The sequence below is a fragment of the Myotis yumanensis genome, unplaced genomic scaffold (assembly GCF_028538775.1).
Source record: "Myotis yumanensis isolate MYYU_CA2020_CCGP unplaced genomic scaffold, mMyoYum1.0.hap1 SCAF_13, whole genome shotgun sequence".
NCBI classification, from domain to species: domain Eukaryota; kingdom Metazoa; phylum Chordata; class Mammalia; order Chiroptera; family Vespertilionidae; genus Myotis; species Myotis yumanensis.
Genome location: NW_027223764.1, coordinates 42,635,405 through 42,658,198, shown reverse-complemented (window position 1 = coordinate 42,658,198; position 22,794 = coordinate 42,635,405). Strand labels below are relative to the sequence as shown.

Genomic DNA, 22,794 nt, shown 5'->3' with positions numbered 1-22,794 from the left:
CACCAACTTGGCAGGAATTGGGCTTCAGCACAACAGCCCTCAGCGATGGCCAGTCTGGGTCACTGTGTCATTCACTCGTGCCCTAACCCCACCATCCGTATTTCTGAAGTGAGCAAAAGCAGACCTGCCCCTGCCCGTGGCTCATTCTGTCTAATCAGGAGACAGATATTAGATTAGACCCTCACCCTAATAATGCAAATCACAGCCCTGGGGAGCAGAAGGGGGAACCACATGGCTTCACAGGATCTGTGACACCTGTGATCCTCTCCACATGCGGGTCCCCTTCTTCCTCCAAGTTTGCTCAATGAGCACATTTTCCTGCCACACTTAGCAAATCCAGAGTCACCTTCAACTCAGACACAAATCCCGACAGACGCATTCTCCCATCAGAAAGGAGACTGGGAAAAGTGACAACTAGAAAGTCTCTTACAAAAGTTGCCTGAGTTCTCTTAGAGCAGCGGTTCTCAACCTGTGGGTCGCGACCCTTTTTGGGGGGTCGAACGACCCTTTCACAGGGGTCGCCTAAGACCATCGGAAAACACATATATAATTACATATTGTTTTTGTGATTAATCGCTATGCTTTAATTATGTTCAATTTGTAACAATGAAATTGGGGGTCACCACAACATGAGGAACTGTATTAAAGGGTCGTGGCATTAGGAAGGTTGAGAACCACTGTCTTAGAGTTTTCAGTGGCCTCTGTCTTTTCTGTTCCTGTTGGCAACGTGGCTGAACACTCCAGCCTGGGACCCAGGGGCCTGACCCTCGGCGCCCCGGGCTGGGCCTGGGGCGCAGTGTCCAGACCTGAATCGCTCTGGGGTTTTGGCGAGTGGAGAAGACATCCGAGATAAAGAGGGCAGGCAGTTTAGAAAGCAGCTTGTCCCTCCCTCTTACTTAGCAAGCAGCCCGGGACCACACTGGGGGTGGTGCAGGTGGGGGTGATGCGAGTGCAGCTCTTTTGGGAGCCCGGAGGACGAGATAACCTTAGGGTGGGACAGTCTGGGCCTTGGGGCTGCGGCTCCTCTGGGATAGTTCTCTTCCTGCACCTCACTGTGCCCTGGAGAAGTGGAACCCTGTGGGGAGGAGGCGAGTCCTCCACTGTCAGAGACACTGGCCAACTCCCTGGGGAAAAGAGGGGAATGGTCCCTCGCTGTGCTGGATCTCTTGTCTACAGCAGGCGTGCTGGTGCCTGTGCCCGGGTGGGGAGCCGTCACTAGAGGCAGGCTGTACCCAGACATCCCTCAAATTCCTGTAGATGACTCAGAAAGGGCTTCCAGCAAAGAGCCTGAGATAAAACCCAAGGGGTCAGGGTGCCCTTGGAACCCACCCGCTCACCCCCGACCAGCCCGGTGAGCAGGGCCTGGGGGGTTTGGGACCTGCTGGTGGTGATGCTCCCTGAACCCCTTTGGTTAGACCCGTGCGTGGCAGGTACTGCACTAGGTCCTCTGCACAAATCCCGGGGCTCCTCCCCTCCAAATCCTTGTTGGTAGCCCCGGTGGCAGACACAGATTGATGGCTGCTTCCCCACACCCCACAGCCTCTGGCATCGAAGTGGGGCATGCAGCCAGTTCTGGCCGATGGGCCCACTCTGGAAGGAAGCATAGAGAAGCCGGGGCTTAACCCCCCAGCCGTCCCCTCCTGCTGCAGGGACCAACGGAACGGAGTGCACCTGAGTATGTCGTTCTTACACAGACGAGTGAAGCGAGGCTTAGAAAGGGCCAATGACTCACCCAAGGACACAGAACTAGCAAACGGCAAGGCGGGGCTTGAACGCAGGCCCCATCCAATTCCAGAGCTTAGCCCCGAACACTACACGAGTTGCCTCCCCTCTGGGTTGCCTCTAAAATTGAACCCACATTCCTTGACTGGCATTTAAGGTGTGTCCCAGCCCACCTTCCCACCAGCCCCTAACACAAACCCTGCATCAGGCACATGAGTCGCCACCTGTCCCTCCATCCACTTGCAGGTTTCTCCCTCTGGGCCTCTCTGTAGGCCACTTGCCCCCGCCGCCCGCCCGTGCCCGCGCCCCCCGCCCCCCCCTCCCCCCGCCCCTTCTCACTCCCCTCCCCCGCCAGCCCTCCTGCGCTCCGGTTTACTATTTGATTTACACTCCAAGGCTCAGCCCCAGTCCACCTCTTGTCAGAGAGCCTTTCCCGACTCCCAGCCCTACGTCCCCTTCCTCAGCGAGCTCCAGAGCCCTCGCTGGGCATCCCTGGGCCCTGGACCCACCGCCGGTGCCAGTGCCTCTGCGCTCCTGGGCTGTTGTTATACCCGCTTATCTCCACTTTCTAAACTTTGACATTTTGTATATGTTTTATTCTATTTATTTATATTTATAAATTCTCACCCAAGGACACATTTTTATTGATTCTAGAGCAAGAGGAAGGGAGAGGGAGAGAAAGAGGGAAAGAAACATTGATGCAAGAGAGAAACATTGATCGGTTGCTTTCTGTACGCGTCTGGACCTGGGCTCGAACCTGCAACCTGGGTATGTGCCCTGACTGGGAATCCAACCCTCGACCCTTCAGTGCACGGGACAATGCTCCAACCACCTGAGCCACACCGGCCAAAGCTTGTATACGTTTCAAAAGGTTCATACCACCTTTGTGTAGACACACTTGGGTCCTTGGGAAGGACCATGGGGTTATACTTCCTGAGCTCCCTCAAGGGGCCAAATATAGATCCTTATAAACAGTAGATGCTTAATACATACTTCAGTGATCAGACAGATGGGTCTGAAATGACTTAGCAGGAGATGGAGGCTCTCTCTCTCTCTCTCTCTCTCTCTCAGGAACTGATCTGCCCCTGTGGCTTTGAGTCCTAGCGGGGACCGTGTCCAGCTGAGAGAAGCTGGCAGGAGAGGAGAGGGATATGGGAGGTAGGGCTCCTGGGTGGGGCTGGGGGGGGTGGGGCAGGCAGGCATGCTGGGCGGTTGCAGAGCAGTCAGCGTGGAGGGGGCAGGAGGAGCGAGGAGAGGGCTGGGCCTGGACAGGCCAGCGCAGGAGCCCTGAGTGAGGAGTCATTGCAGGAAGGACCTCGGGCTGGGAACCTAATGGAATTCCTGAGCCGAGTGGGCTGGGGAGCAGCGGTAATAAATGGAAGTCCTGTTGACAATTGTGGCTGTGACGGGCAGGGGAGAGGGGCACATAGAAGCCTGCCTCATCTGAGCCTGGCCCGTGGCCTGTGGCCCATGGCCCGTGACACAGGGCCTGCCAGGGCTCATGGGGCTGCAGCCTAGCCCCAGAGCCCCCTCCCTTCTGTCCCACTCAACCTCTTCCTCACTGAGGCCCAACTCCCTTCTTTTTAAGGCTGGCCTCAGCCAGGTAGGTCCTTGGGCAAGGGGATACAGGCATCCCAGACCCCTCTGGGGTCTCCTATGGCCTGGATCTCCTTGAAAGCACTTACACTCCTCGCATGGAAAAGGAGGGTCATGATTACCCTGGAAGCAGGAATAAGACATTCTCCCAAGGTCATCAGGTATACAAGAGCCTCTACCCTTTAAAATGCCTATTTTTTGGTATATGTTTTATAGTGGACATACTATATTAGTAGAACAATCATGCATATAGCTTCTAAATATATTAACTACCTGCTGGAGGTGTATACTCAGACGTTTTTTGCAGGGGGTAGGGAGTAATCTAAAAGTTAGAGACCACTGATTTTTGCAGCCTTATTTATCCTCAGACACAGCAGGGGTGGGGCTATAGCACAGGGATACCAGGTGACTCTCCCAGGCAGGGTGGTGGGTCTAGATGGGCCATAGTTCCAGGGACTCACCTCATCCCTGTCCACCACCTGGATGAAGAGGGGCAGGGCAAAGCCAACCTGCGCCAGCTCAGTGATGGCCACGCTGTACTCGGAGCTGTTGAACTCTGGGGCGTTGTCATTGATATCAATAACCAGGATGTTGAAGGTCGTGGTGACGGTGGCGTCGGAGGGGGTGCGGTCATCATTCAGCTCTGTGCCCTGCAGATGGAGGACAAACACTTCAGGATGAGGGCAGCCATGATCACAATAAAAGCCATCATTTCCCAGGGCTTTCTCAATGCTGGACACAGCGCTCTGTGTGAATGATCCCACCTCATCCTCTCAGGGTTCCCAGTCAGGACACATACCCAGGTTGCAGCCCCAGGAGGAGAGCCTATCATTAGCATTCCCATTGTAATGATCCCCATTTACCAATGAGGAAACCGAGGCTCAGAGAGGTTAAGTAACTTGTACAAGGACACACAGCCACAGCAGGTGTCAAACTCAAGCAGTAGGATTCTAGAACCAAGGGGACGAGGTGGGGTGGAGAGGATAAGATAGATTTTGGGGCTCATCACGGGGCAAAGGGAGAGTATGCAATTTGGCAGATGATGGAACTGAGGTCAAGAATTGTTATGCTAGCATGTCATGTAATCAAGACTTAATTCAGCATCTGCTATGGACTCAACACTGTGCTAGGCACTGTGAGGGTCTGGATGGAACTCAGGGGTAGATGGAATCAGATACCTTGTTGTCCAGTCTCTAGACAAAAGCCCCCAAGCCCCAGAATACCTTCCCATCCCCACCCCAACCTCTGAACCAGCGTCTCTGGGCAAGAGGGCCGTGACTAGGCATGTTTCACCAGCTCCCAAGGAATCTAGATTCACAGGCCAGTTTGGAACCTCCCCCTAAAATCTATAATAATAAAAGTGTAACATGCAAATCGACTGAATGGCCGTCCGGATGTCCTTCCAGATGACCTTCCAGACAAAGCAGGGCTGCAGCCATGGGATTGAGGCAGCCGCTGTGGCTGTGAAGGCCTACTCTTGCACGAATTTCGTGCACGAGGCCTCTAGTTTTCTATAAAGATGGACAACCGAGCTCAGGGTCCCGCAGTGAGTTGGTGGCTGCCATGGGACTAAGAAGCAGCTCTCCCATTGGAGTTGCTGCTCCACAGGAAGGAAGGCTGAGAAGGGCCCATGGGCTTGGTGCTGGTGGTGGAAAGGCCGTGTTGGCCCACACATGCCCATCATGTGGAGAGGAAGGAGCCAGTGGTGGAAGGGGGCTCCTTACCCCATCACTGTCCCAGGCCCTCTCAAGGTCACGGAGAGCAGTTAGGAGCCAGGCTGGGCTTCAACGTCCTCCCCATACCAACGGAAGGGCCTACTTCTCAGAGTTCTCTCCTCAGGTTTTGTGCCACCCCCTCCTGCCAGTCGAAGGCTGGGGCTGGGGAGGACCCCTGTGACTGAGGCAGGATCCATGCCCTAAATGGGTTTCCCAGGGAATGGCTCAGCAAGTCATTGATTTTAATTAAAACTGGCCATGAGAGGCAGGTGGCTACAGGGGCCGGAGGGGGGCGGGGCAGGGCAGGACTGTGGCTCCACCACACCTCCCGGGGTGGGGACCACTGCAGCTGCCACCCCTCCCTGCTGCATTGCTGTTTCCTAACAAGGCAATAGCCTCAGGGAAGCCCTGAGAATTAGAAATGGGACAAAACCCAGAAGTGGGGTGAACATAAGAACCTGAGGTGGCTACAGCAGAGAACTTGAATTATGGATAACAGTATGGACCACGAGATGAGCACCTACTATGTCCCCAGCAAGGCCCCTGACATAGCCTACACCTGATACTCATTGGCATGAGCCCCAGGAATCAGCACAGGGTGAGAGCGCAGAAGCAATGTGCTTCCTGGGCGCCGACACCTTGGACGCTGCTGGAGGCTGTCACCACGGCGTGTGCATCCCCTCTACCTAGAGGGAGGTTTCCGGGTTCTCACCTTCACCGTCAGGATGAAGCCGTGGCTGTACAGGGGGTTCTCCCGGTCCAGCAGACCATTCAGGGTCAGCGCCCCACTGATGTAGTCCAGGGCAAAGATGCTGTTGGTATTCCCTGCAAGGGAGAGAAGCAGTCTGGGTGTGACTGGGGCCCAGGACAGGCAGACCTGGGGCTGGCACCGCGGCTCCTCTTGGGTGTTAAGGATGAGTCAGTCCCTTAAAATGGAGACTGGATTAAGGAGGATGGAAAGAGCTCTGGAGTGCACGGGAGGACACGGGAGTGCACAGGAGGACACGGGAGGACAATGGGGTGCATGGGAGGACACAGGAGGACACGAGGGTGCATGGGAGGACACGGGAGGACACAGGAGTGCACAGGAGGACATGGGTGTACATGGGAGGACACAGGAGTGCATGGGAGGACACGGGTGTGCACGGGAGGACACAGGAGTGCATGGGAGGACACGGGGGTGCATGGGAGGACACAGGAGTGCACTGGAGGACACGGGACTGCATGGGAGGACACGGCCACAGGCAGTAGCCACTGTTCTTCCGTGGCTTCCTCGGTTCTCGTGTGATCTTCCCTCCCAGCCTAAAAGCCCCTGAAGACAGGGCCTTTGACAACTCTCCCTCAAGGTCCCTGGCCCATGCCGACACCCAGCAGCAAGCACGCTCCAGAAGAGTGGCGGCTCCCAGCACACCTGGGCCCCTGCATTTGCCCTTGAACCCTTCCCAGCAGGCTGCGTTCACTTGTCTACCTGGGAAAATCCCAATTCCTCTCTCCTCTCTTCCTCACTAACCAGTGTGTTGGTTCATCCACATACTCACCCACGCACTGCCATTCATTCACATAGCACTCCCCCGGGCAGGCGGCGTGCAGCCAGGCCCTGTGCTCGGCGCTGTGGGGGGCCAGGGATTCTGACTCTAAAGCACCTGCCGCCTGGTGAGGGAGCTTTGACCCCCGTAAGAGTCAGCATCTCTGAGTTCGGAGCAGAGGGAGGCTGTTCACACATGGGGAGGCTCAAAGAAGGAAAGCTTCATGGAAGGGGTGCATTGGCTCCCTACACCACTGTCCAGCTGAATGACCGTGGGCAACTTGTCTAACCCTCTGTGTCTTGGTTTCCTTATCTGTGAAATGGGGATGATAATGGGTCTGCCTCATAGGGCTATGAGAATTAAATGAATATGAATATGAAATGAATATCTACACTAATAAAAGAGAAACATGGTAATTAGCGTACGACTGCTACCCTTCCCATTGGCTAATCAGTGAATATATACAAAGTAACTGTCAGCCATGATGGCGGCCGGCAGCCAGGCAGCTGGAAGCTAACAGGAGGCTTGCTTCCTTCAGTGACAGAGGACTCCAATGTTCCCCGCCGGCCTCTGAGCTTCAGTTGGAAACATAGTAACATTTATAGAAGATAAACAAAACCCCAGAAACCTCCTGTCAGTCAGCAGGGATCTCAGAGCTGGAGTCGAAACATTGTTTCGAATACAGAAAACAAAGGCCAGAAACCTGCTTTCAGCCGATCCTCAGAGAGAAAGCCGGCTCTCAGCTCCAGTGACAGCCATAGAAGGTAAATAAAGGACAGAATAAAAAAAAAAAGAAAAAAAGGAGAGGTTTGGAGCTCCAGTAGCCCGCCAGCCTGAAAACGGCCCTCAGCCCCTCACCCAGACTGGCCAGGCACCCCAGTGGGGACCCCCACCCTGAAGCAACAAGATGGCGGCTAATTTGCATACTGAAGGCAGGCGGCAGCAGGCAAGGCTGTCTGCGGTCTGGGACCCGGATCTGTGACCCTGCCGGGCGGGATCAGCAGAGCCGAGAGGCCTCCTGGCACCGGGATCAGCGTGACGGGGCAGCGCCCAAACCCCCTGATCAGCCCTGCGGCTCTGTGTGTGACAGGGGGCAGCACCCCAACCCCCAACCCCCCCCCACGGGCCCTGCTCTATGTGAGACGGGGTAGAGCCATACCTCCCCATCGGCCCTGCCCTGAGTGTGACAGTGGCGGCGCCCCAACCTCCTGATCGGCCCTGCTCTGTGTGTGACAGGGTGTGGCGCCCCAACTCCCCCCCCCCCCCCCACGGACCCTGCTCTGTGACAGGGGGTGGTGCCCCAACTCCCCTATTGGCCCTGCTCTGTGCATGACAGGGGGGAGCTCCTCAACCCCCTGATCGGCCCTGCTCTGTGCGTGACAGGGGGGAGCTCCCCAAACCCCTGATGGGCCCTGCTCTGTGTGTAACAGGGGGGAGCTTCCCAAACCCCTGATTGACCCTGCTCTGTGTGTGACAGGGTACGGAGCCCCAACCCCCCTGATGGTCCCTGCTCTGTGTGTGACAGGGTACGAAGCCCCAACCCCCTGATCGGCCCTGCTCTTTGCGTGGCAGGGTGTGGCGCCACAACCTCCCCATCGACCCTGCCTTGAGTGTGACGGGGCAGTGCCCCAACCCCCCAATCGGCCCTACCCTGAACGTGACTAGGGGTGGCATCGAAACCTCCCCATCTGCCCTGCTCTGTGCATGACAGGGGGCGGCGCCCCAACTCCCCAATCGGCCCTGCTCTGAGCCTGACCAGGGGCTGCACCTAGGGATTGGGCCTGCCCTCTGCCACCCGGGAGCAGGCCTAAGCCAGCAGGTCATTATCTCCTGAGGGGTCCCAGACTGCGAGAGGGCACAGGCCAGGCTGAGGGACCCCCTCTCCCCGGCCCCCCCCAGTGCACAAATTTTTGTGCACCGGGCCTCTAGTATATATATAAGCTTAGAACAGCTTGTGGCACAAAATGAGCTCTCAGTAAGTGCGGTTTGAGCTGGGCCCTGGAGGACAGGCAGGACTGGGGAAGGGGGTGGGTAGATCCTGATTCCACAAGAGGGAACTGATACCAGGCCTTCAGCACACACAGGTGGATACAAGGGTCACCCATGGAAGCTGCCGTATCTTCCTGTTCCTCCCTTGGCCCAGCTGTAAGGGACTGTATACAGTAGGAGATCATATCATCCCTGGAATGAAATAGGGAAAAGGCAGAGGGGAGACAATTTCCTCTTCTACCTCCAGGCTTTAGGACAGAGGCTGTTCTTGGTCAACCGTATGCTGGTCAGCTTTCACCTGTTGGTGGCTAAAGCCTGCTCGCACCCGCCCCCAGCCCGCTAGAGGTTGGCCCAACAGGGGAGAGGCTACTGATGCCTGTGGAGCCCGTTCAGGTCTCATGTCACTCTCAGACTGGGCTTTGGGGCCTCTGATGTGGGGCCAGGTGTGGGAGGGGACATCACTCCTGCCTCCCCCTTGTCTAAAGCTTCCTCCTGTGGCCATGGACAGACCTGGGTACCTTCCTATTGTGTTTGTGGAGTGAGGAGGACAGGGCTGCAAGGAGCTTGTATGTGCATGAATACAAGAAGTTTCTCTAGCTGGGAATTCTGCTGCTGGGGAAACAAGGGGGTGCATGCTTTCAGCTACTCATCATCAGCTAATCCATTCAACAAGCGATTATCGAGCTCTTACAATGTACCAGGGACACAGTCCAGTGGGGGATGCCCTGCATTCCCCCAAGCATTCACATCACAGGTGATCAGTACTGAGGAGGTGAAGCAGACATCGCAGGGACCTTTGGGGCTGGCTCCTCTGAGCCCCTAAATGCCAAGCTGAAGGGCTGCCCAGAGGCAAGGCTTCAGAGCCTCCAGCTGCCCAGCCCCCGCCCCCCCAGGCATGAGCACCCCCACCCCAGCTCCTCCCTCCAGCATCCCATCATTCCAGATTTGCATATAAATTTATTCTTCCCAATAAAAGAACCTATCAAATGTTTAACTGAATTCGATTCCATTTTTACCTTTGCAAGATTTTCCCTATAAATCAACCACAAACCAGAAGGCCCTTGCCGAACAATGTGCTTGGCTCTCAGTTTGGACAATAGGGTTGCCTACCTTGGTCCTCTCAACTGGGACCCCTGCCCAACACCTCCCCCCACTGATGGCCACACTACCCATCCCAACCCAGAGTCTGTCCCAGGACATAAACACCCCCTCCTCTGACCTAGGCACCTTCTCCAACAAACCTGCAGGCAAATATCCCCCAGGGCGTACTCATTCAAATTTGAGGACCCTCCCCCAACACACACACACACACACACACACACACACACACACTTCCTCTTCACACATCTCTGTGTGAAGCTCACCCCCCCAACCTCCTGCTAAGTAAGAATCATTTGCAGGACCAACAGCCAGAAAGGGTTACACCCAGGGAGTTGACAAGGCCACCTGAATGAGGCACAGGCTCTAATGTTCCTACTGTCACCATGGCAACATCAGCACCCACTGGGATGCTGGCTGGGGTAGGGGCAGGAGGCGAGCCCTGCTCCCCACACAGGGAGGGCCAAGAGCAGGTCTCATTCAAAGACTGACTGATTAGCTCACTCCTTCATTTGAATTCATAATCAGCACCTACTGTGTGCAAGGTGCTGGAGAATCAGTAGAGGAAAGCAGGCAAGGTTCATGCCTCCAGCCTCATGGTCAACATCAACGATCATGATATAATCACACTATTGAATGTATAAGTACTTGCTGAGCTAAGGCCCCTGAAGAAAAGCAGCACAGAGTGGAGTAGAGCGGTGGTTAAGATGATGCTCTCTGGAGGCAGACCGAATGGGTTCCGATCACAGCTCTGTTACTTGCCAGCTGGGGACCTTAGTCAAGTTACCTAACATATCTGGGCCTCAGTTTCCTGGTCTGTAAAATAGGGATAGCAATAGTTACTAATATTTAATGTGTTGCTGTGAAGATTAAATGAGTTAGTACTGTGCCTGGCACATAGGGAGCTTTCAACATGTGGTCACCTCCTCCACCCCACCCTCTCCTCCACCCCAGAAGCCTGTGCATACAGCTGCCTGCTAGGTGGGAGCACAGAGTCAACCCCATCTTCTTGCCAGGACAGCCTCACAACCAAGGGTCCATGTGCCCAAGTTGGCAGCCCTGAGGCCAAGGCCAAGTACAAAACCCTCAGGCCTATATAGGGCATCGCACCCAGGGCTCTGGCCTCTGCTGCCTGCGTCACTCACCCCTCGGGGGGGGTCACCACTTCCTTGCTCCCTTTCCTTATCACTACCTCTTACTACTCTCTCTTCCCTGGGGGCTGTGAGCTTGGCAGCCACCCACATAAGTTTCTTTGTTATTCTAGAAGCTGATGCCACCATGGCAGCCCTCTGGTCTCCCGACATTCTTATCCAAGTCCCGTGGGGACTGGGGGTGTTGGGGGAGGCGCACCAGGTACGCCTTTCACCTGTTCGCCCCTCATTGCTGAGCAGAAGGGCAGCGGCTTCCCTGGAATCGACAGGTGCTGTCCTGGGTGTGGGTGGATATGCCTAGTCGGGGAGGGGCTCCGGGGTGGAGGGGCTGCACCTTGAGTGCCCCAAGGCTTCTGGGAACTTGGACTTAAGGCAGACACACAGGGAAGAAGCAGGTCATTACAGCCCTGCTGGCTCTCTTGGGGGAGCCACCGCCTCTAGAAGCTTTAGGTGTCAAGCCCTCTCCAGATATGCAGGAAAGAGGGTGTGAGTCAAGTTTGCAAAAGCATGAAAAGCAGCCAAGGGGGGTCAGCCTTCTTTCTCTCATTTATGAAAACACAGTAGCTCGGTCAGACTGTAGATAGGAGGGCCGGTGAGGAACAGAAGTGGGGACAGTGGGTGCAAGGGCTACAGCCCGGAGTTTGATGTAAAAGCAAGAGGAGGTGGAGTGGCAGCTAGAGGGCGCAGCAGAGTCAAGCAAAGGGCTTCTGTGAGGCATAGGCAGATGGTCAAAGGCAGAGGGAAGAGGGAGGAGGATCCTGGATGGGGGTGCAGGTGGGTCGATGGTCAGACTTGGGGAGCAGGGAGGCAGCTCTCTCTTTGAACCCTGAGGGGCTCCCCCTCCCACCTCCTGGTCCCTTTGAGCCTGGCAGGCGCTCCCCTCCCCCAGGCACCCCTCCCCCTGGCCCCTGCCAAATCTCATCAGTTCGACATCTTGTCCCCTTGTTATCTCGCCCGCAGCATCTTGACCCGCAGCCGAGCTGGGTCTCTGCGAGAAGCAGTTTAGTGAGTGGCTGGTGGTGCGTGTGGGAACACAGGCTGATGACTTTCAATTGCTTTGTCTGCTCCGCTGGGCTGACAGCGACCGCTCTCTCTGCCCTCAGAGTTAGAGAAAAACCAAGGGCTCCCACCTCGGTCCTTCCTGTTCTTATCATCTACCGCCAATGCCAGCAACCTCAGGAAGCCAGTCCTGGAAACTGTGCCAGCACCCAATCCTCCCAGCCCAGCGCCGGGCTGGCACCCTCAGCTCGGCCCGGTGCTCTGGGGCTCGCCTGGTTCTCATGCCCGGGTGCCAATGACAGCTCTGCCACTTCTGAGGAGAGTGCTGGGGTCGCCCCCGTCTCTCCCCGGGGCAGCCACCACAGTGCTTGTTACACATCTGTTGGGTGGCCTGAAGCCTTGCGCCCCTTCCACAGCAGTTAGGAAGGGCAATGAGCACACACTGGGTGGGGGCAGCCTTTGGGCCTGGCCTTGTGCCTGGGCTGTGCGGACACAAAAGAAGTGCTGAGAAAGAGCTCAGGATCTAGTTGGACTTCTGGGCCAAGCCCTTATCCACACAAATGCAAGTCCCTGAATGGAGGCAGGAGGCTGGATGAGATGACCTGGGGGGGCCCTGATCCCTCACCTGGCCCTCCCCAGGCCCAGAGTCAGGGACCTCCCCCCTAACAGGGAAGTGAGCAGATCTGGGATTTGCACCCCTTCCCTCTGGCGGTCTTTCTCTTAGTCATGGACGCTGCCTGGAGTCTACGTACCTGTCACATCAACACCCAAGCGAAGACCGCCGCCTGTGCACAAACTCACGGATTGAACACAGACCCAGGGGCCAACGACAGCTCTGCCACTTCTGAGCGGGGAGACCCCCTGCAAACCTCTCACCCCCTGAGCCACATCCCTCCTCTGTAAAGTGTGGGAACAGCCCCCCTCCCCGGGCTGTGTGCGGATTAGGTGTGATCGTGTTTGTGGCGCCCCTGCCGGGGTGCCTGTCTGAGGCGGCGCATGTTCTGGTCCCCGCTGCTTCTTCCCCTGCTCTGCCTGCTTTGTGAGTAGAACAATCAGATAGGTTAGTCCCCGCTGTGGCCTGTGTCATCCAGAATGAGCCATGAGGGGTTCCCCCACAATAGCCAGCATGTATGGCACCTGGTGAAGTGTTTTGGATGCATGTTTTTCACTTTTCACCAAACTCCCATGAGATGGGTCCTGTTATCCCCATTTTCCAGATGAGGAAACTAAGGCACAGAGAATGAGTGGCACTGGGTCCTCCAGGCAGTGAGGGGTGGAGCAAGGACTTCAGCTCAGCTCTCACCAAACTAAAGAGTTTGTGTCCTACCAGAGGCCCTGGGATGTTCCTTTCCCCGCTGCCGGGAGGGGGAAGGGGCGGGGAGGGGGCTGAGGGGGGGTCACGAAACAGCTGTGAGCGCAGCCTAAGCCGCGATCAATGTCCAGTGGAGCCATGTAATTGTGTCGGGCAGAGAACTGTATCACCGGATAATGAACATTGGGAGCCCGTCTGAGACATGGGCTTTGGAAGATATCTTATGAATTAAAAATTGTCACTTAGCTGCCTGCTGACAAAAGGGGCCGGCATCCTGGGCTGGGCTGCATTCAACGGCTTTGTGACCAACATATGGCAACCAGCGGTGTGGGTTACCTCGGCTTTCAATGGGGGAGACACAAGGCCTCAGGCTGTGTCCCCCTCCCCTGTTGGACCCTTGAGGTGGGGGGGGTTAGGCCCACCCCTTCCCCAAAGCTTCTCCTGAAGCCAGCTGGAGCCCCCTCCCTGCAGGTCTTTGCTGGGGGCCTCGTCTGCATTCAGGTCTCAGCTCAAGTGTCATCTCCACAGAGGAGCCCTCCCTAGCTACCCACTGTGCCACGGTCACCCCAAGATTCTCTACTCCATTGTTGTTTCATTTCTTTCAAAGCGCTTTCGTTTCTGAACCTCTCTTTGCATGTTCATGTGTCTGCTTATTGTCCTCTCCCACCACTGGAAGGTAAGCCCAGGAGGGCGGGGACTGGCTCCCCCAAGCAGGGGCTCAACAAAGGGGTTTTGAACGACTGGACTGAAGCAGGGGCGTCTGGGGCCGTTCTGAGGCGGGTGTAAAAGGCTGTGGGGCAGACGGTACCGGGGGATTTATGACGTCACACTGCACCAGGGCCATGAGGAGGGGTCAGCCAGTTCGCAATGCCAGTTGGGGCTGTGACACCCTCCCAAGACACCAGGACAATGTGTGAGCTGCGCGCAGCTCAGTTACAGTTATCACTGTCCGGTCAGTCGGGGAAGACAACCTTCGAGGCCCCCAAGGAGGTGGAAATTGCAGCCGCTTGTCTTGTGGGCGTTTCACACGACGGCGGTTTCCATCAAGCTCACTTAAACCAACAAATGATCACCTCTCCTAATAAGACCACAAACTGGACTCTGATTAATTTGCTAATAACAGGCTCCAATTTATGAAACATTAACCTGAGTAGCCGAGGATAGTAAAGCCTATTATGTGAGGGTCGCTAAGGGTCAAGCCGTGCCTGCTCACACAGCAGTGCCTGGCTCCCTGCAGATGGGGAGCCTCACGGGGGCCTCTGGTCCTCCGAGGACACTGCGGTGGGGATCAGCGAGGCATCGCCAGGGGCTGTGGCTCAGGTCGGAATCTCCCCAAATCCCAAAAAACCTTTAGTCCGAAACCGGGGGAATTTCTCCACAGGGAAAATCATGGATGGGCCCACAAATGTAGCTACGAGCATCTCACCACGCTGCCGTTTAATAAGGGAAATCGGGGACAAGCTAAGTGAACAACACTAGGGGATTAGTTAAATAAGTTATAATATGAAATGCGGGCAGCCACTGGAAATAACGCTGCAGAAGAGAAGTTGGTGGCTCGAAAAGACAAATGTTTAAGACATTCTTTAAAGGAGTCACAAAATACCAGAGTTCTGTAAGACCATTTTTTTGTTGTTGTTGTTTAAAAATATAGGGCTGGGCAAAAGTTGTTCGTATGGAAAAGAAAACAAAAATTAATCAATAATAATACCAGAATAAACTGTGTTTCGTGGACCCACAACTGTAAACCTACTTTTGCCCACCCTGTGTAAGCACAGAACTAGGAGTGAAATATTGAGACTCTGTTATAGAGACGGTCTTTGAGGGCAGATCCTGGGACAGGGCTCCCACCCGCAGCACCAGCAACCCTGGGCTGTGAGTTCTCTGTGGGAGGCTGCTCTGTGCACTGTGGGGTGTTTAGCAGCATCCCTACCCTCGAGCCAGATGCCAGAAACACCTCTTTCCCCAGCTGTGACAACCCCAAACCGCCAGACACTGCCCAAATGTTCTCAGGCCCCGGGGGGGGGGGGGGGGGGGGGGCCCGGGACAAAATCGCTCCTGGTTGAGAACAATTGCTCTAGAATAATTTCACCGTTTCCCTTTTGACTTCATTGATTATTTCTGCTAAAAATAAAGTTAATACAAGTTCCTTTAAAGATTAATCCCCAAAGTTCTAGAACTAGTCAGTGGTGATGGTTGCACAACCATGTGACTGTACCTGAGGCCACTGAATTGTGCACTTTAAACGGTAAGTTTCGTTGTGTAAACTTTACCACGAAGGAATCCCCAAGGTTTGATGCCACGCGCCTCTGTTTCCTAAGCTGGAGCTAGATGCGGGCTGACCGGGAAATGAATTCGCTGTAGTGAGTAATTCTTCCCCGACCTGGGCTAGCACCATCACTAACGACAATTTGCTGAGCTTGATGTCCCGAGGACAGGGACCTTTCCTGCCTCGGTCACGGCCACATCAGCCAGCAGAAAGGAAGGCGTTTGCCTGAGGGAGTCTGCAAGGCGCTGGAGAGGCTGAGCAGCGTGAGATGAGGTCTCTGCTCCCAAGCGGCATCCAGTCTAAGTGAGGCACCCTGCTGAGGGCAGCTCATGGTGGGTGGGGGAGGCTGGTGCAGGAGGGCTCCTTGGGGGGCAGGGTGTGGGTGAGTAGGCAGCGGGAGAGGGCAGTCCTGTCGGGAGGACTAGTATGAACAAAAGGATGGAGGGGGGACGATGGCTTCATAGGTGCGGAGCCAAAAGGAGGAACAGAGTTCCCATGAAGTGGTGTCAGGAGGGACTGATGCCAGGAGGCGGGAGCCTCGAATGGCAGGAAAGTAGTTTGGGACGTTGTCCGAGCAGTGAGGAGTCTCTGGAGGCAGGAAGGGCTGTGGCGATGAAGGCAGGGATTGGGTGAAGGTAGTGGGAAAAGGGGCGATTCCAGGGCCACTGCCGGTGGGCCCACTGTGCGCTGGGCCAGGCACTAAGCACTTCACCCGCATTCGTCAGTTACTCTTCATGGCAACGCCCTGCAGAGCACCCTCACCAGCATCCTTATTCTTCCCTTATTGTTATTCTCATCTTACAGGTGAGAAAACGGAGGCACAGAGAGACTAAGGGGTTTGCCTGAAGTCACACGGCTGGTAAGTGGCAGAATCAGGACTCAAGGCCAGGCTGACCGGCTCCACAGTCCACACGCCAGGCTGCTCCCGAGAGTCGGAGAAGACAGAGAGCTTTGCAGGTTTTTCCATATTCATGAGGTCACTGAATTCTCAAAGTGCTCTGTGAAGCCAGCACGGTACCCCATTTATCAGATGAGGAAACTGAGGCTCGGTCGGGGAAAAGACACATCCAAGGACATGCGGTTATTTAGTGACCAGGCTGGGGTTGGGACCTGGGTCTTTCAAGTCTCAAATGTCCCTCCTGGCTGCCATGGTCTCTCCTGCATGGGGCTGGTGCTCCCTAGCCCCTGGGGGCTGGAGACGGGCCAGGAGAGGAGCCTGGTGAGGAGAAGAAAAGCAGAGGGCTGTGGAGCCCTAGGGACCCACCGGCTCACCTGCCTGGAGCGTGGTGACCTCCAGGGCCTGGGGCAGGTGGGCTCGGAGCACCCAGGCCCAGCCTCAATGGGGGCCCCTCCTGGTGCTAGGGTGGGAGCCGAGGGGCGCCATGTTCCCTAGAGGGCCGCTTGCTCTGCCCGCTGCTGGGCCCGGCCCACATAACTCACCTGAGGCTTGGCACTTAAGAGAGTGTCAGGGCTCTGGGAGATTTATGGGCTCCGATAAAGCCATCTCAATCCTCGAATAAGAAGCGTTTGATATTTGATGATCTGAAAGGCCTTGTCCTAGAAAGAGAGTGCGAGGTGGGGAGGAGGAGGGGAGACACTTAAGAAAACAAAGAGGACAGTGATCAGCTGCCTAAGGAGAAGGAAGCGCCAAGTGGGGGAATGCTCTGCCTGTCATCTTGGCGGGCGTCACCCCTCCTCCAGCACCTCTGTGCTGATCCAGCAGTGGGACGTGGCAAAGGCAGGCCCGAGGGATGGGGCGTCTTGGGGAGTGGGGCACCAGCCACCATCTACCACAAACTGGGCCTCTCTGTACCAGGCATAGCTGAGGGGCCTGAGTAAAGCCCCAGGGAGCCCACCTTGTATAGGGGTGACTGGTCACCCCCAGGGAAAGGACAAAGGACATGTGTAAAGAAGACGACTGAAGAACTCATTAGCACTGACAGGAAGTTAGGGGGCTGGATTCACACTTGTGAGCTTGTGGGCCTCTCTGAACCTCAGTTTCCTCATTATGGCCGAGAATACCTGTCCTGCTCACTGGGCTATTTTGAGGTTCAATGAAATAAGGGATCTGAAAATGCTTTACAAACTGTAAAGTGCTGAGCCCTGACTGGTATGTGTCAAGGATGGTGAACCGGGTGCTGAGGCAGACGGAGCCAAGCAGTGCCTGGCCCTGGACAATGTCAGACAGAAAGGACCGTGGAGAACTGGAGCAGGGAGGTGTGAGATGCCAGTGTGGGAGGAGGCTTGCTAGACCCGAACCTTCCCTTTCAATCCTATTTCCCAGAGTCCAACTGTTCCTGCAAACGCCACCTTTTCAGTCCCCCGTCTTGCCATCATCATGATCCTGAGGGAGAAATGAGGACATCGCAGAGCCCCAAGTTCAAATCCCGCTTCACGGCTTTAGGCAAGGGGCTCCACCTCGCCGAGCCTCAGTTTCTCGCCTGCCAAACAGGAATGATGATAATAATAGGAGCTGCCTCCTGCGTTGTCGGAAGGGTTCAGCAAGGCAATGGGCACATGACTGGCACAGAGCAGTGCTCCCTGACTCCAAGTCCTCCCCACCTCCGGCCACTTTCCCTCCTGGAGTGCCGGTCCCCACAGTCCCTCAGTGCCCGCCCCTCCAGCCCCAAGTGCTGCAAGTTCCAGAGTGAATGACTTTCAAATCTGTGAAGGAGAGCCCATCACACACACCTTGAGCTGGGTAATTTATGAATCAAATTGTGCTCCGTCAGGGCTCCGCAGCCCAGAAATAGATGTGGTCGGACGAGGTTCAGGGAGCCAGCCTCAGACACAGTTATCTTCATAGAAACTGGCCACCAGCGAGCAGCACTGGCCCAGATGACTGACCTTGAAGGGCTCCCCGAGGGCTGCAAAGCCCGCCTCGGCCTGGCCCCTGCCCCCGGAGGGAGGACAGAGATCTGCCTGGGGATCAGGAAGACAGCCCGGCAAGTTACCTAACCTCTCTGGGCTTCACGGTCCTCCCCTGTTTAAAAAAAGAGGGGCTTTCCTCTGGCAGCGGTTTTTCAAATGTCTTTGTTTTAGCAGAAAATCCTCTTATCAGAAAAAACCTTGTACAAAACCCCAGTCCATAAAACAGCCCAAATCAGAGCTAGCTGCCCTGGCTGAAGCAGCGGAGGAGGGGGCTGGAGTCCACACACTCAGCATCCCCTCACCCCTAGAGGGGGCCCTGCGGGATGGAATTGGGGACTTGGGGCTTCAGGGAACCTGGAAGTCCCCATGGACTCTTCCGTCTTAGGATTCTATGTTGCCTACGAGCACTCAGCCAAGGATGCACAGGGCCTGGCTGGCATCCTGCCATCTAGGCCACACCCTGGGACCAAGAGACACAGACCGGGCAGGTGAGGTTCCTGAGGTTCAGCGAGTCAACACGTCTTCATCTGCATCTGATCTCTCCGACAGAGGCAGATGTTGTAGGGGCCAGAGCCAGGGCTAAAAGTCTCAGCATCACTCCTACACGCTGTGTGACTGTGGGCACGTTTCCTGCCCTCTCTGGGCTTTAATTTCCTCCGTTGTAAAAGGGGAGGGATAATATTTATAGAGCGAAAGTGAAGATGAAAGCAGGTAAGGCACCTTCTTAGTTCAGCACATAGTAGGTGCTCAATAAATACTAGCTACTATAAATCCTTTTGGAAAAGGAGGGAAACTCAGTACTCAACACCTACTATGCTGGTTAATCCTTTCAATAACCTCATTGGTGAGTCAGCTAAGGAGAGGCAAAAGAATTTTTCCAAAGTCACATGGCTGGCCAGCGGTTGAGCTGAGATGTGAACCCATAGCCTTCGATGTCGAAGCCGGAGTTCTTTCTCATACTCCTCCTTAGAAACACTGCTTCTTGATGGCCCCACCAGGAAGGTCCCAAAGTGTGCCACGCCCAGTTTCCTGATGTTGGCGGGTTTGCTGACATCTGGTCAGTGACTCATAGTGTAACATCAAAGCAGATGTTTCTGATCAGGAAATGACTGAGGGGAAAAAACTACAGATTGAAGTACAAAACCCACTGGACAACACGGAAAACATTAACACATCTTGTGTTCTACTGAGAATGAGTCAGAATCATCACGTTCACAAGAAAAGATGGCGAATTTGTCCTATGGGGCAGAAGCCCACAAACTGAAAACAGGAGGGTTAGGGGTCCCAGAGGGTGTTCCCAGAACTCTGATGCATGGGGTATGGAAAAGGCCAACTTAAAAAAAATGTTCTGTGGGCAAACAAATCGGGGAAACACTGAACTGGTGTCTTCACTGCAGGACTTGTCAGAGCCTTTAGTACGCTTATGTGTATTGAGATTTGCACAAAGACAAGGATGCTGTGACACAGCGTCTCTCCAACGTAGTTGGCACAGAACCCTTTTTGCAAAGTCTCTCTCGAAGGATGGTGGGAGAAAACCAGGGAGGAAACTGAAGGTGTAAGAAGGGCTTCTTCCCTAGGTACCCTTCAGTGGGGTCTCTGACATGCAAATTAGATGCGTCCGATGCCAGAGATAGAAAATGGAAGGATGCTTAGGGCCCAAGAGGCTCAAACTTCTTCCCCTCCTGGATAACTGAGGGTTGAGGATGGGGACTCGGCCAGCATCACACAGCGAGTCAGAGGCAGAGCCGGCACCAGACAGGTCAGCCTCAAGTCTGGGTGCTCGTCTGAGCCACAGTCGGATGTGGATCCGAGACCAGTGGGGGGGTCTCCTATGGGAAATGCCACGCATACACCGATGTAGAGACAAGAGTGTAACGAAGTACCCGGTACCCAGATTCAACAACCATCAACATTTTGCCAGTGTTTTCTTTTAAACTCACCCCCGCCCCAACTTTTTTCTGGAGTTGTTAGAGCAAATTCCAGTTCATTCTTAAATACAGTGGGGCCTTGACTTACAAGTTTAATTCATTCCGAGACCGAGCTCGTTAAGGGGCTTAACTCAAATTACTCTATCAACTCAATGCAAAAAATCGGCTGAGAGACAGCTGGTATCTCAAAAAACTCGTTAGTTGGGACACTCGTAAGTCAAGGCCCCACTGTACAGTCTACATCTCTTCTAAGGATTTCTGAGATGCCTCACACATGCCATCATCACACTAAACAAAACGAACGATTCCCTAATGTCACCTAAACACCACAGACCCGGTTCAAGTCGGGGACCCCATTTCGAAGCCACGTTAGGGTTACAGGCATTAGCCCTTTCTACTCAGTCCTCAGAGACTAAGCATCTGAGATCGCTGAGAATGAAGGAAAAAGTGCCTTTAACAGTATCTGTACTGTCATTTCTTACACAAGAATGAAAAGAAGAGCAGAAAAGATCAGAAGCAAATACGGTGAAATGTCAACAAATGCTGTTGGGAGGGTGAGCACATGGGGAATGTTATATTAGTTTCTGTACTTTTCTAAATAGTTCATATTTCATATTTGCCAGTGATCCTGGCCCTGCTTCTCTGATGAAGGCCAGGCGTCCTGGACAGGTGGTGTGTGTGTGTGGGAGGGGGGGGGCCGTGGATATATGTGTGTGTGTGTGTGTGTGTGTGTGTGTGGCGGGGGTGGCATGGGTGCCCATTTCATCCTGACAGCCCGGCCTCCTGAATGTCCCCATCCTCCCAGCTGGAGCGTTAGTTCCAGATGTCCCATGACACCCCTAGGTCCTGGCCCGGCGCCCCAAAGCAAGTGGGCGTTCAGAATGCGTGCTGAGTGAGCCGAGCCAGGCGGGGAGGGGTGTCCCGAGACGTCCCTGTCCCCTTGGCGCCCGCAGGCAGGAACTTCTGCTGAGCAAGCGAGAAGCAGGAGGAGAGGCGTCCTTGACTGTTTGGCCTGGGAGGAGGATCAGCAGCCCAAATCTTTTAAAGCCCTGACTGCCTCCTCAAAAAATGGAGAGGCCACAGGTCAGCGTCCAGGGTCCCTCCCACGGGGGCACTTCTCCATTGCAGGGCTGGCCAGGCCTACAGACCCTGCTCTCTTGGCAGGAGGGCAGTTTCTCCGGGAAACTCCCCCGCATCGCCAAAGGGGTGGGCACCCTAGGGCACCCCCACCCCGTGCTCTGTGAATAGATACTTCTGGAAGGGGAGCAAAGAATCCCACTGGAGACAGTGGGCATCTTTTGGGGGTGTTTTGCAAGCGTGAGACTCTTAGCATCCATGGCAAAGAGGAAGTGAGCCCTTTGTTTGTGGCAAAGCTCCTGGCACTGCCCCCGAGTAGAGCCTCAGAGCCCAAACACCACCTCAGCGGAAGCCAGAACGGAGGGCAGTCTTTGCTCTCCAGCCCCACCCACCTCTGCCTAGATGTGCCCACTCTCCCTCCCAGCACGAAGCCCCAAGCACTGCCAGCTGTGGCAGCCCGAGCCTGCGGCTCCCCCGTCGGAAGATGACTTATGGCTTTAATTACCGAGGGCCGGGTGTGAGCCTCAGGAAGGAGCCGCCCCACCGGGCTCCGTTCCTGTTGACAAGGGCTGCCAAGTTGGCGAGGGCGGTCCTGTACGCTGCCACGCTGTCCCCTGCTCTCTGGGCGGTGACCAGGCCCTCCCTTCACTTCTGGGGTGCCCGCAGCCTGCCCCCTGCTCCTGAGGGTGGGGGAGCAGGAGTGTGGATGTAGGGGGGTGTGCTGAGAGCAGTTCTGAGGCCAGCCCGGGACACGGCTTTACCTGAGAGTCCTGGGAAAGAGGACCTGGGGCAGGGCAGAGAGGCCAGGCCAACGGGGGACTCAGAACGACCCCCCACCCCCCTAAAGGAGAAGGGTGGGTGGTGAGGGAGAGCTGTGAGCAGCTGGCAGACAGATGGACAGAGCCTGAGATGGGGGGCGCGATGGGATCCTGGATTCTCTCTCGCCTGCTCACCCAGTGGCCTTCCTGCTGCTCTCCCTGCCTCTCCTCCTGCCCTCTCTCCAGCCCACTCTCCACCCAGCAGGTCGTTCTGTGATCTTTTAAAAGCCTGATGCAAATCAAGTGTCTCCATTATTAACGTCTTCCCAGTGCAAATGGAAGAATCCCAACTCCTCGCCCTGGTCTGTTAGACCTTCAATGATCAGTGCCTGTCCAGCTCTCTGAGCTCACTGCCTACACCCAATCCTCTGCTCCCTCCCACACTCCAGCCTCATCGAACCATTTTCTAATTTTCTGTTTCTTTTTGCCTCAGGGCCTTTGCACATGCTGTTTCCTCTGCCTGGAACTCTTTCTCCAAAGCTCCACGTGGCTGCTCAGGCCCCTCTCAAATGTGGCCATATCACAGAGGCCCTCTCCAACCACCCAGCTCAGTCATTCTCTCTCTCTCTCTCTCTCTCTCTCTCTCTCTCTCTCTCTCACACACACACACACTTATTTCCTTGCAAGCCCTTGTCACTCTTCCTCACTAACTATAAATTTGAGGGCACCAACTTTATCTGTCTTGCTCATGGCTATACCCTCAGGAGCTGGTACATGAGAGGTGCC

The 22,794-nt window shown here is 55.3% G+C and overlaps 1 protein-coding gene across 2 annotated transcripts in view; it reads right to left on the bottom strand.

Annotated features, from left to right (window-relative positions):
• Positions 1–22,794, bottom strand: part of CDH23 (cadherin related 23) — a 355,887-nt gene that overhangs the window by 179,431 nt on the left and 153,662 nt on the right. For both annotated transcript variants that reach the window (XM_070432922.1, XM_070432923.1), the window contains exons 9-10: positions 5,746–5,858; positions 3,780–3,968 (exon numbers count right to left, since the gene is read on the bottom strand). In XM_070432922.1, the coding sequence (XP_070289023.1) occupies positions 3,780–3,968; positions 5,746–5,858 (302 nt within the window). The remainder of the gene's footprint in view (positions 1–3,779; positions 3,969–5,745; positions 5,859–22,794) is intronic.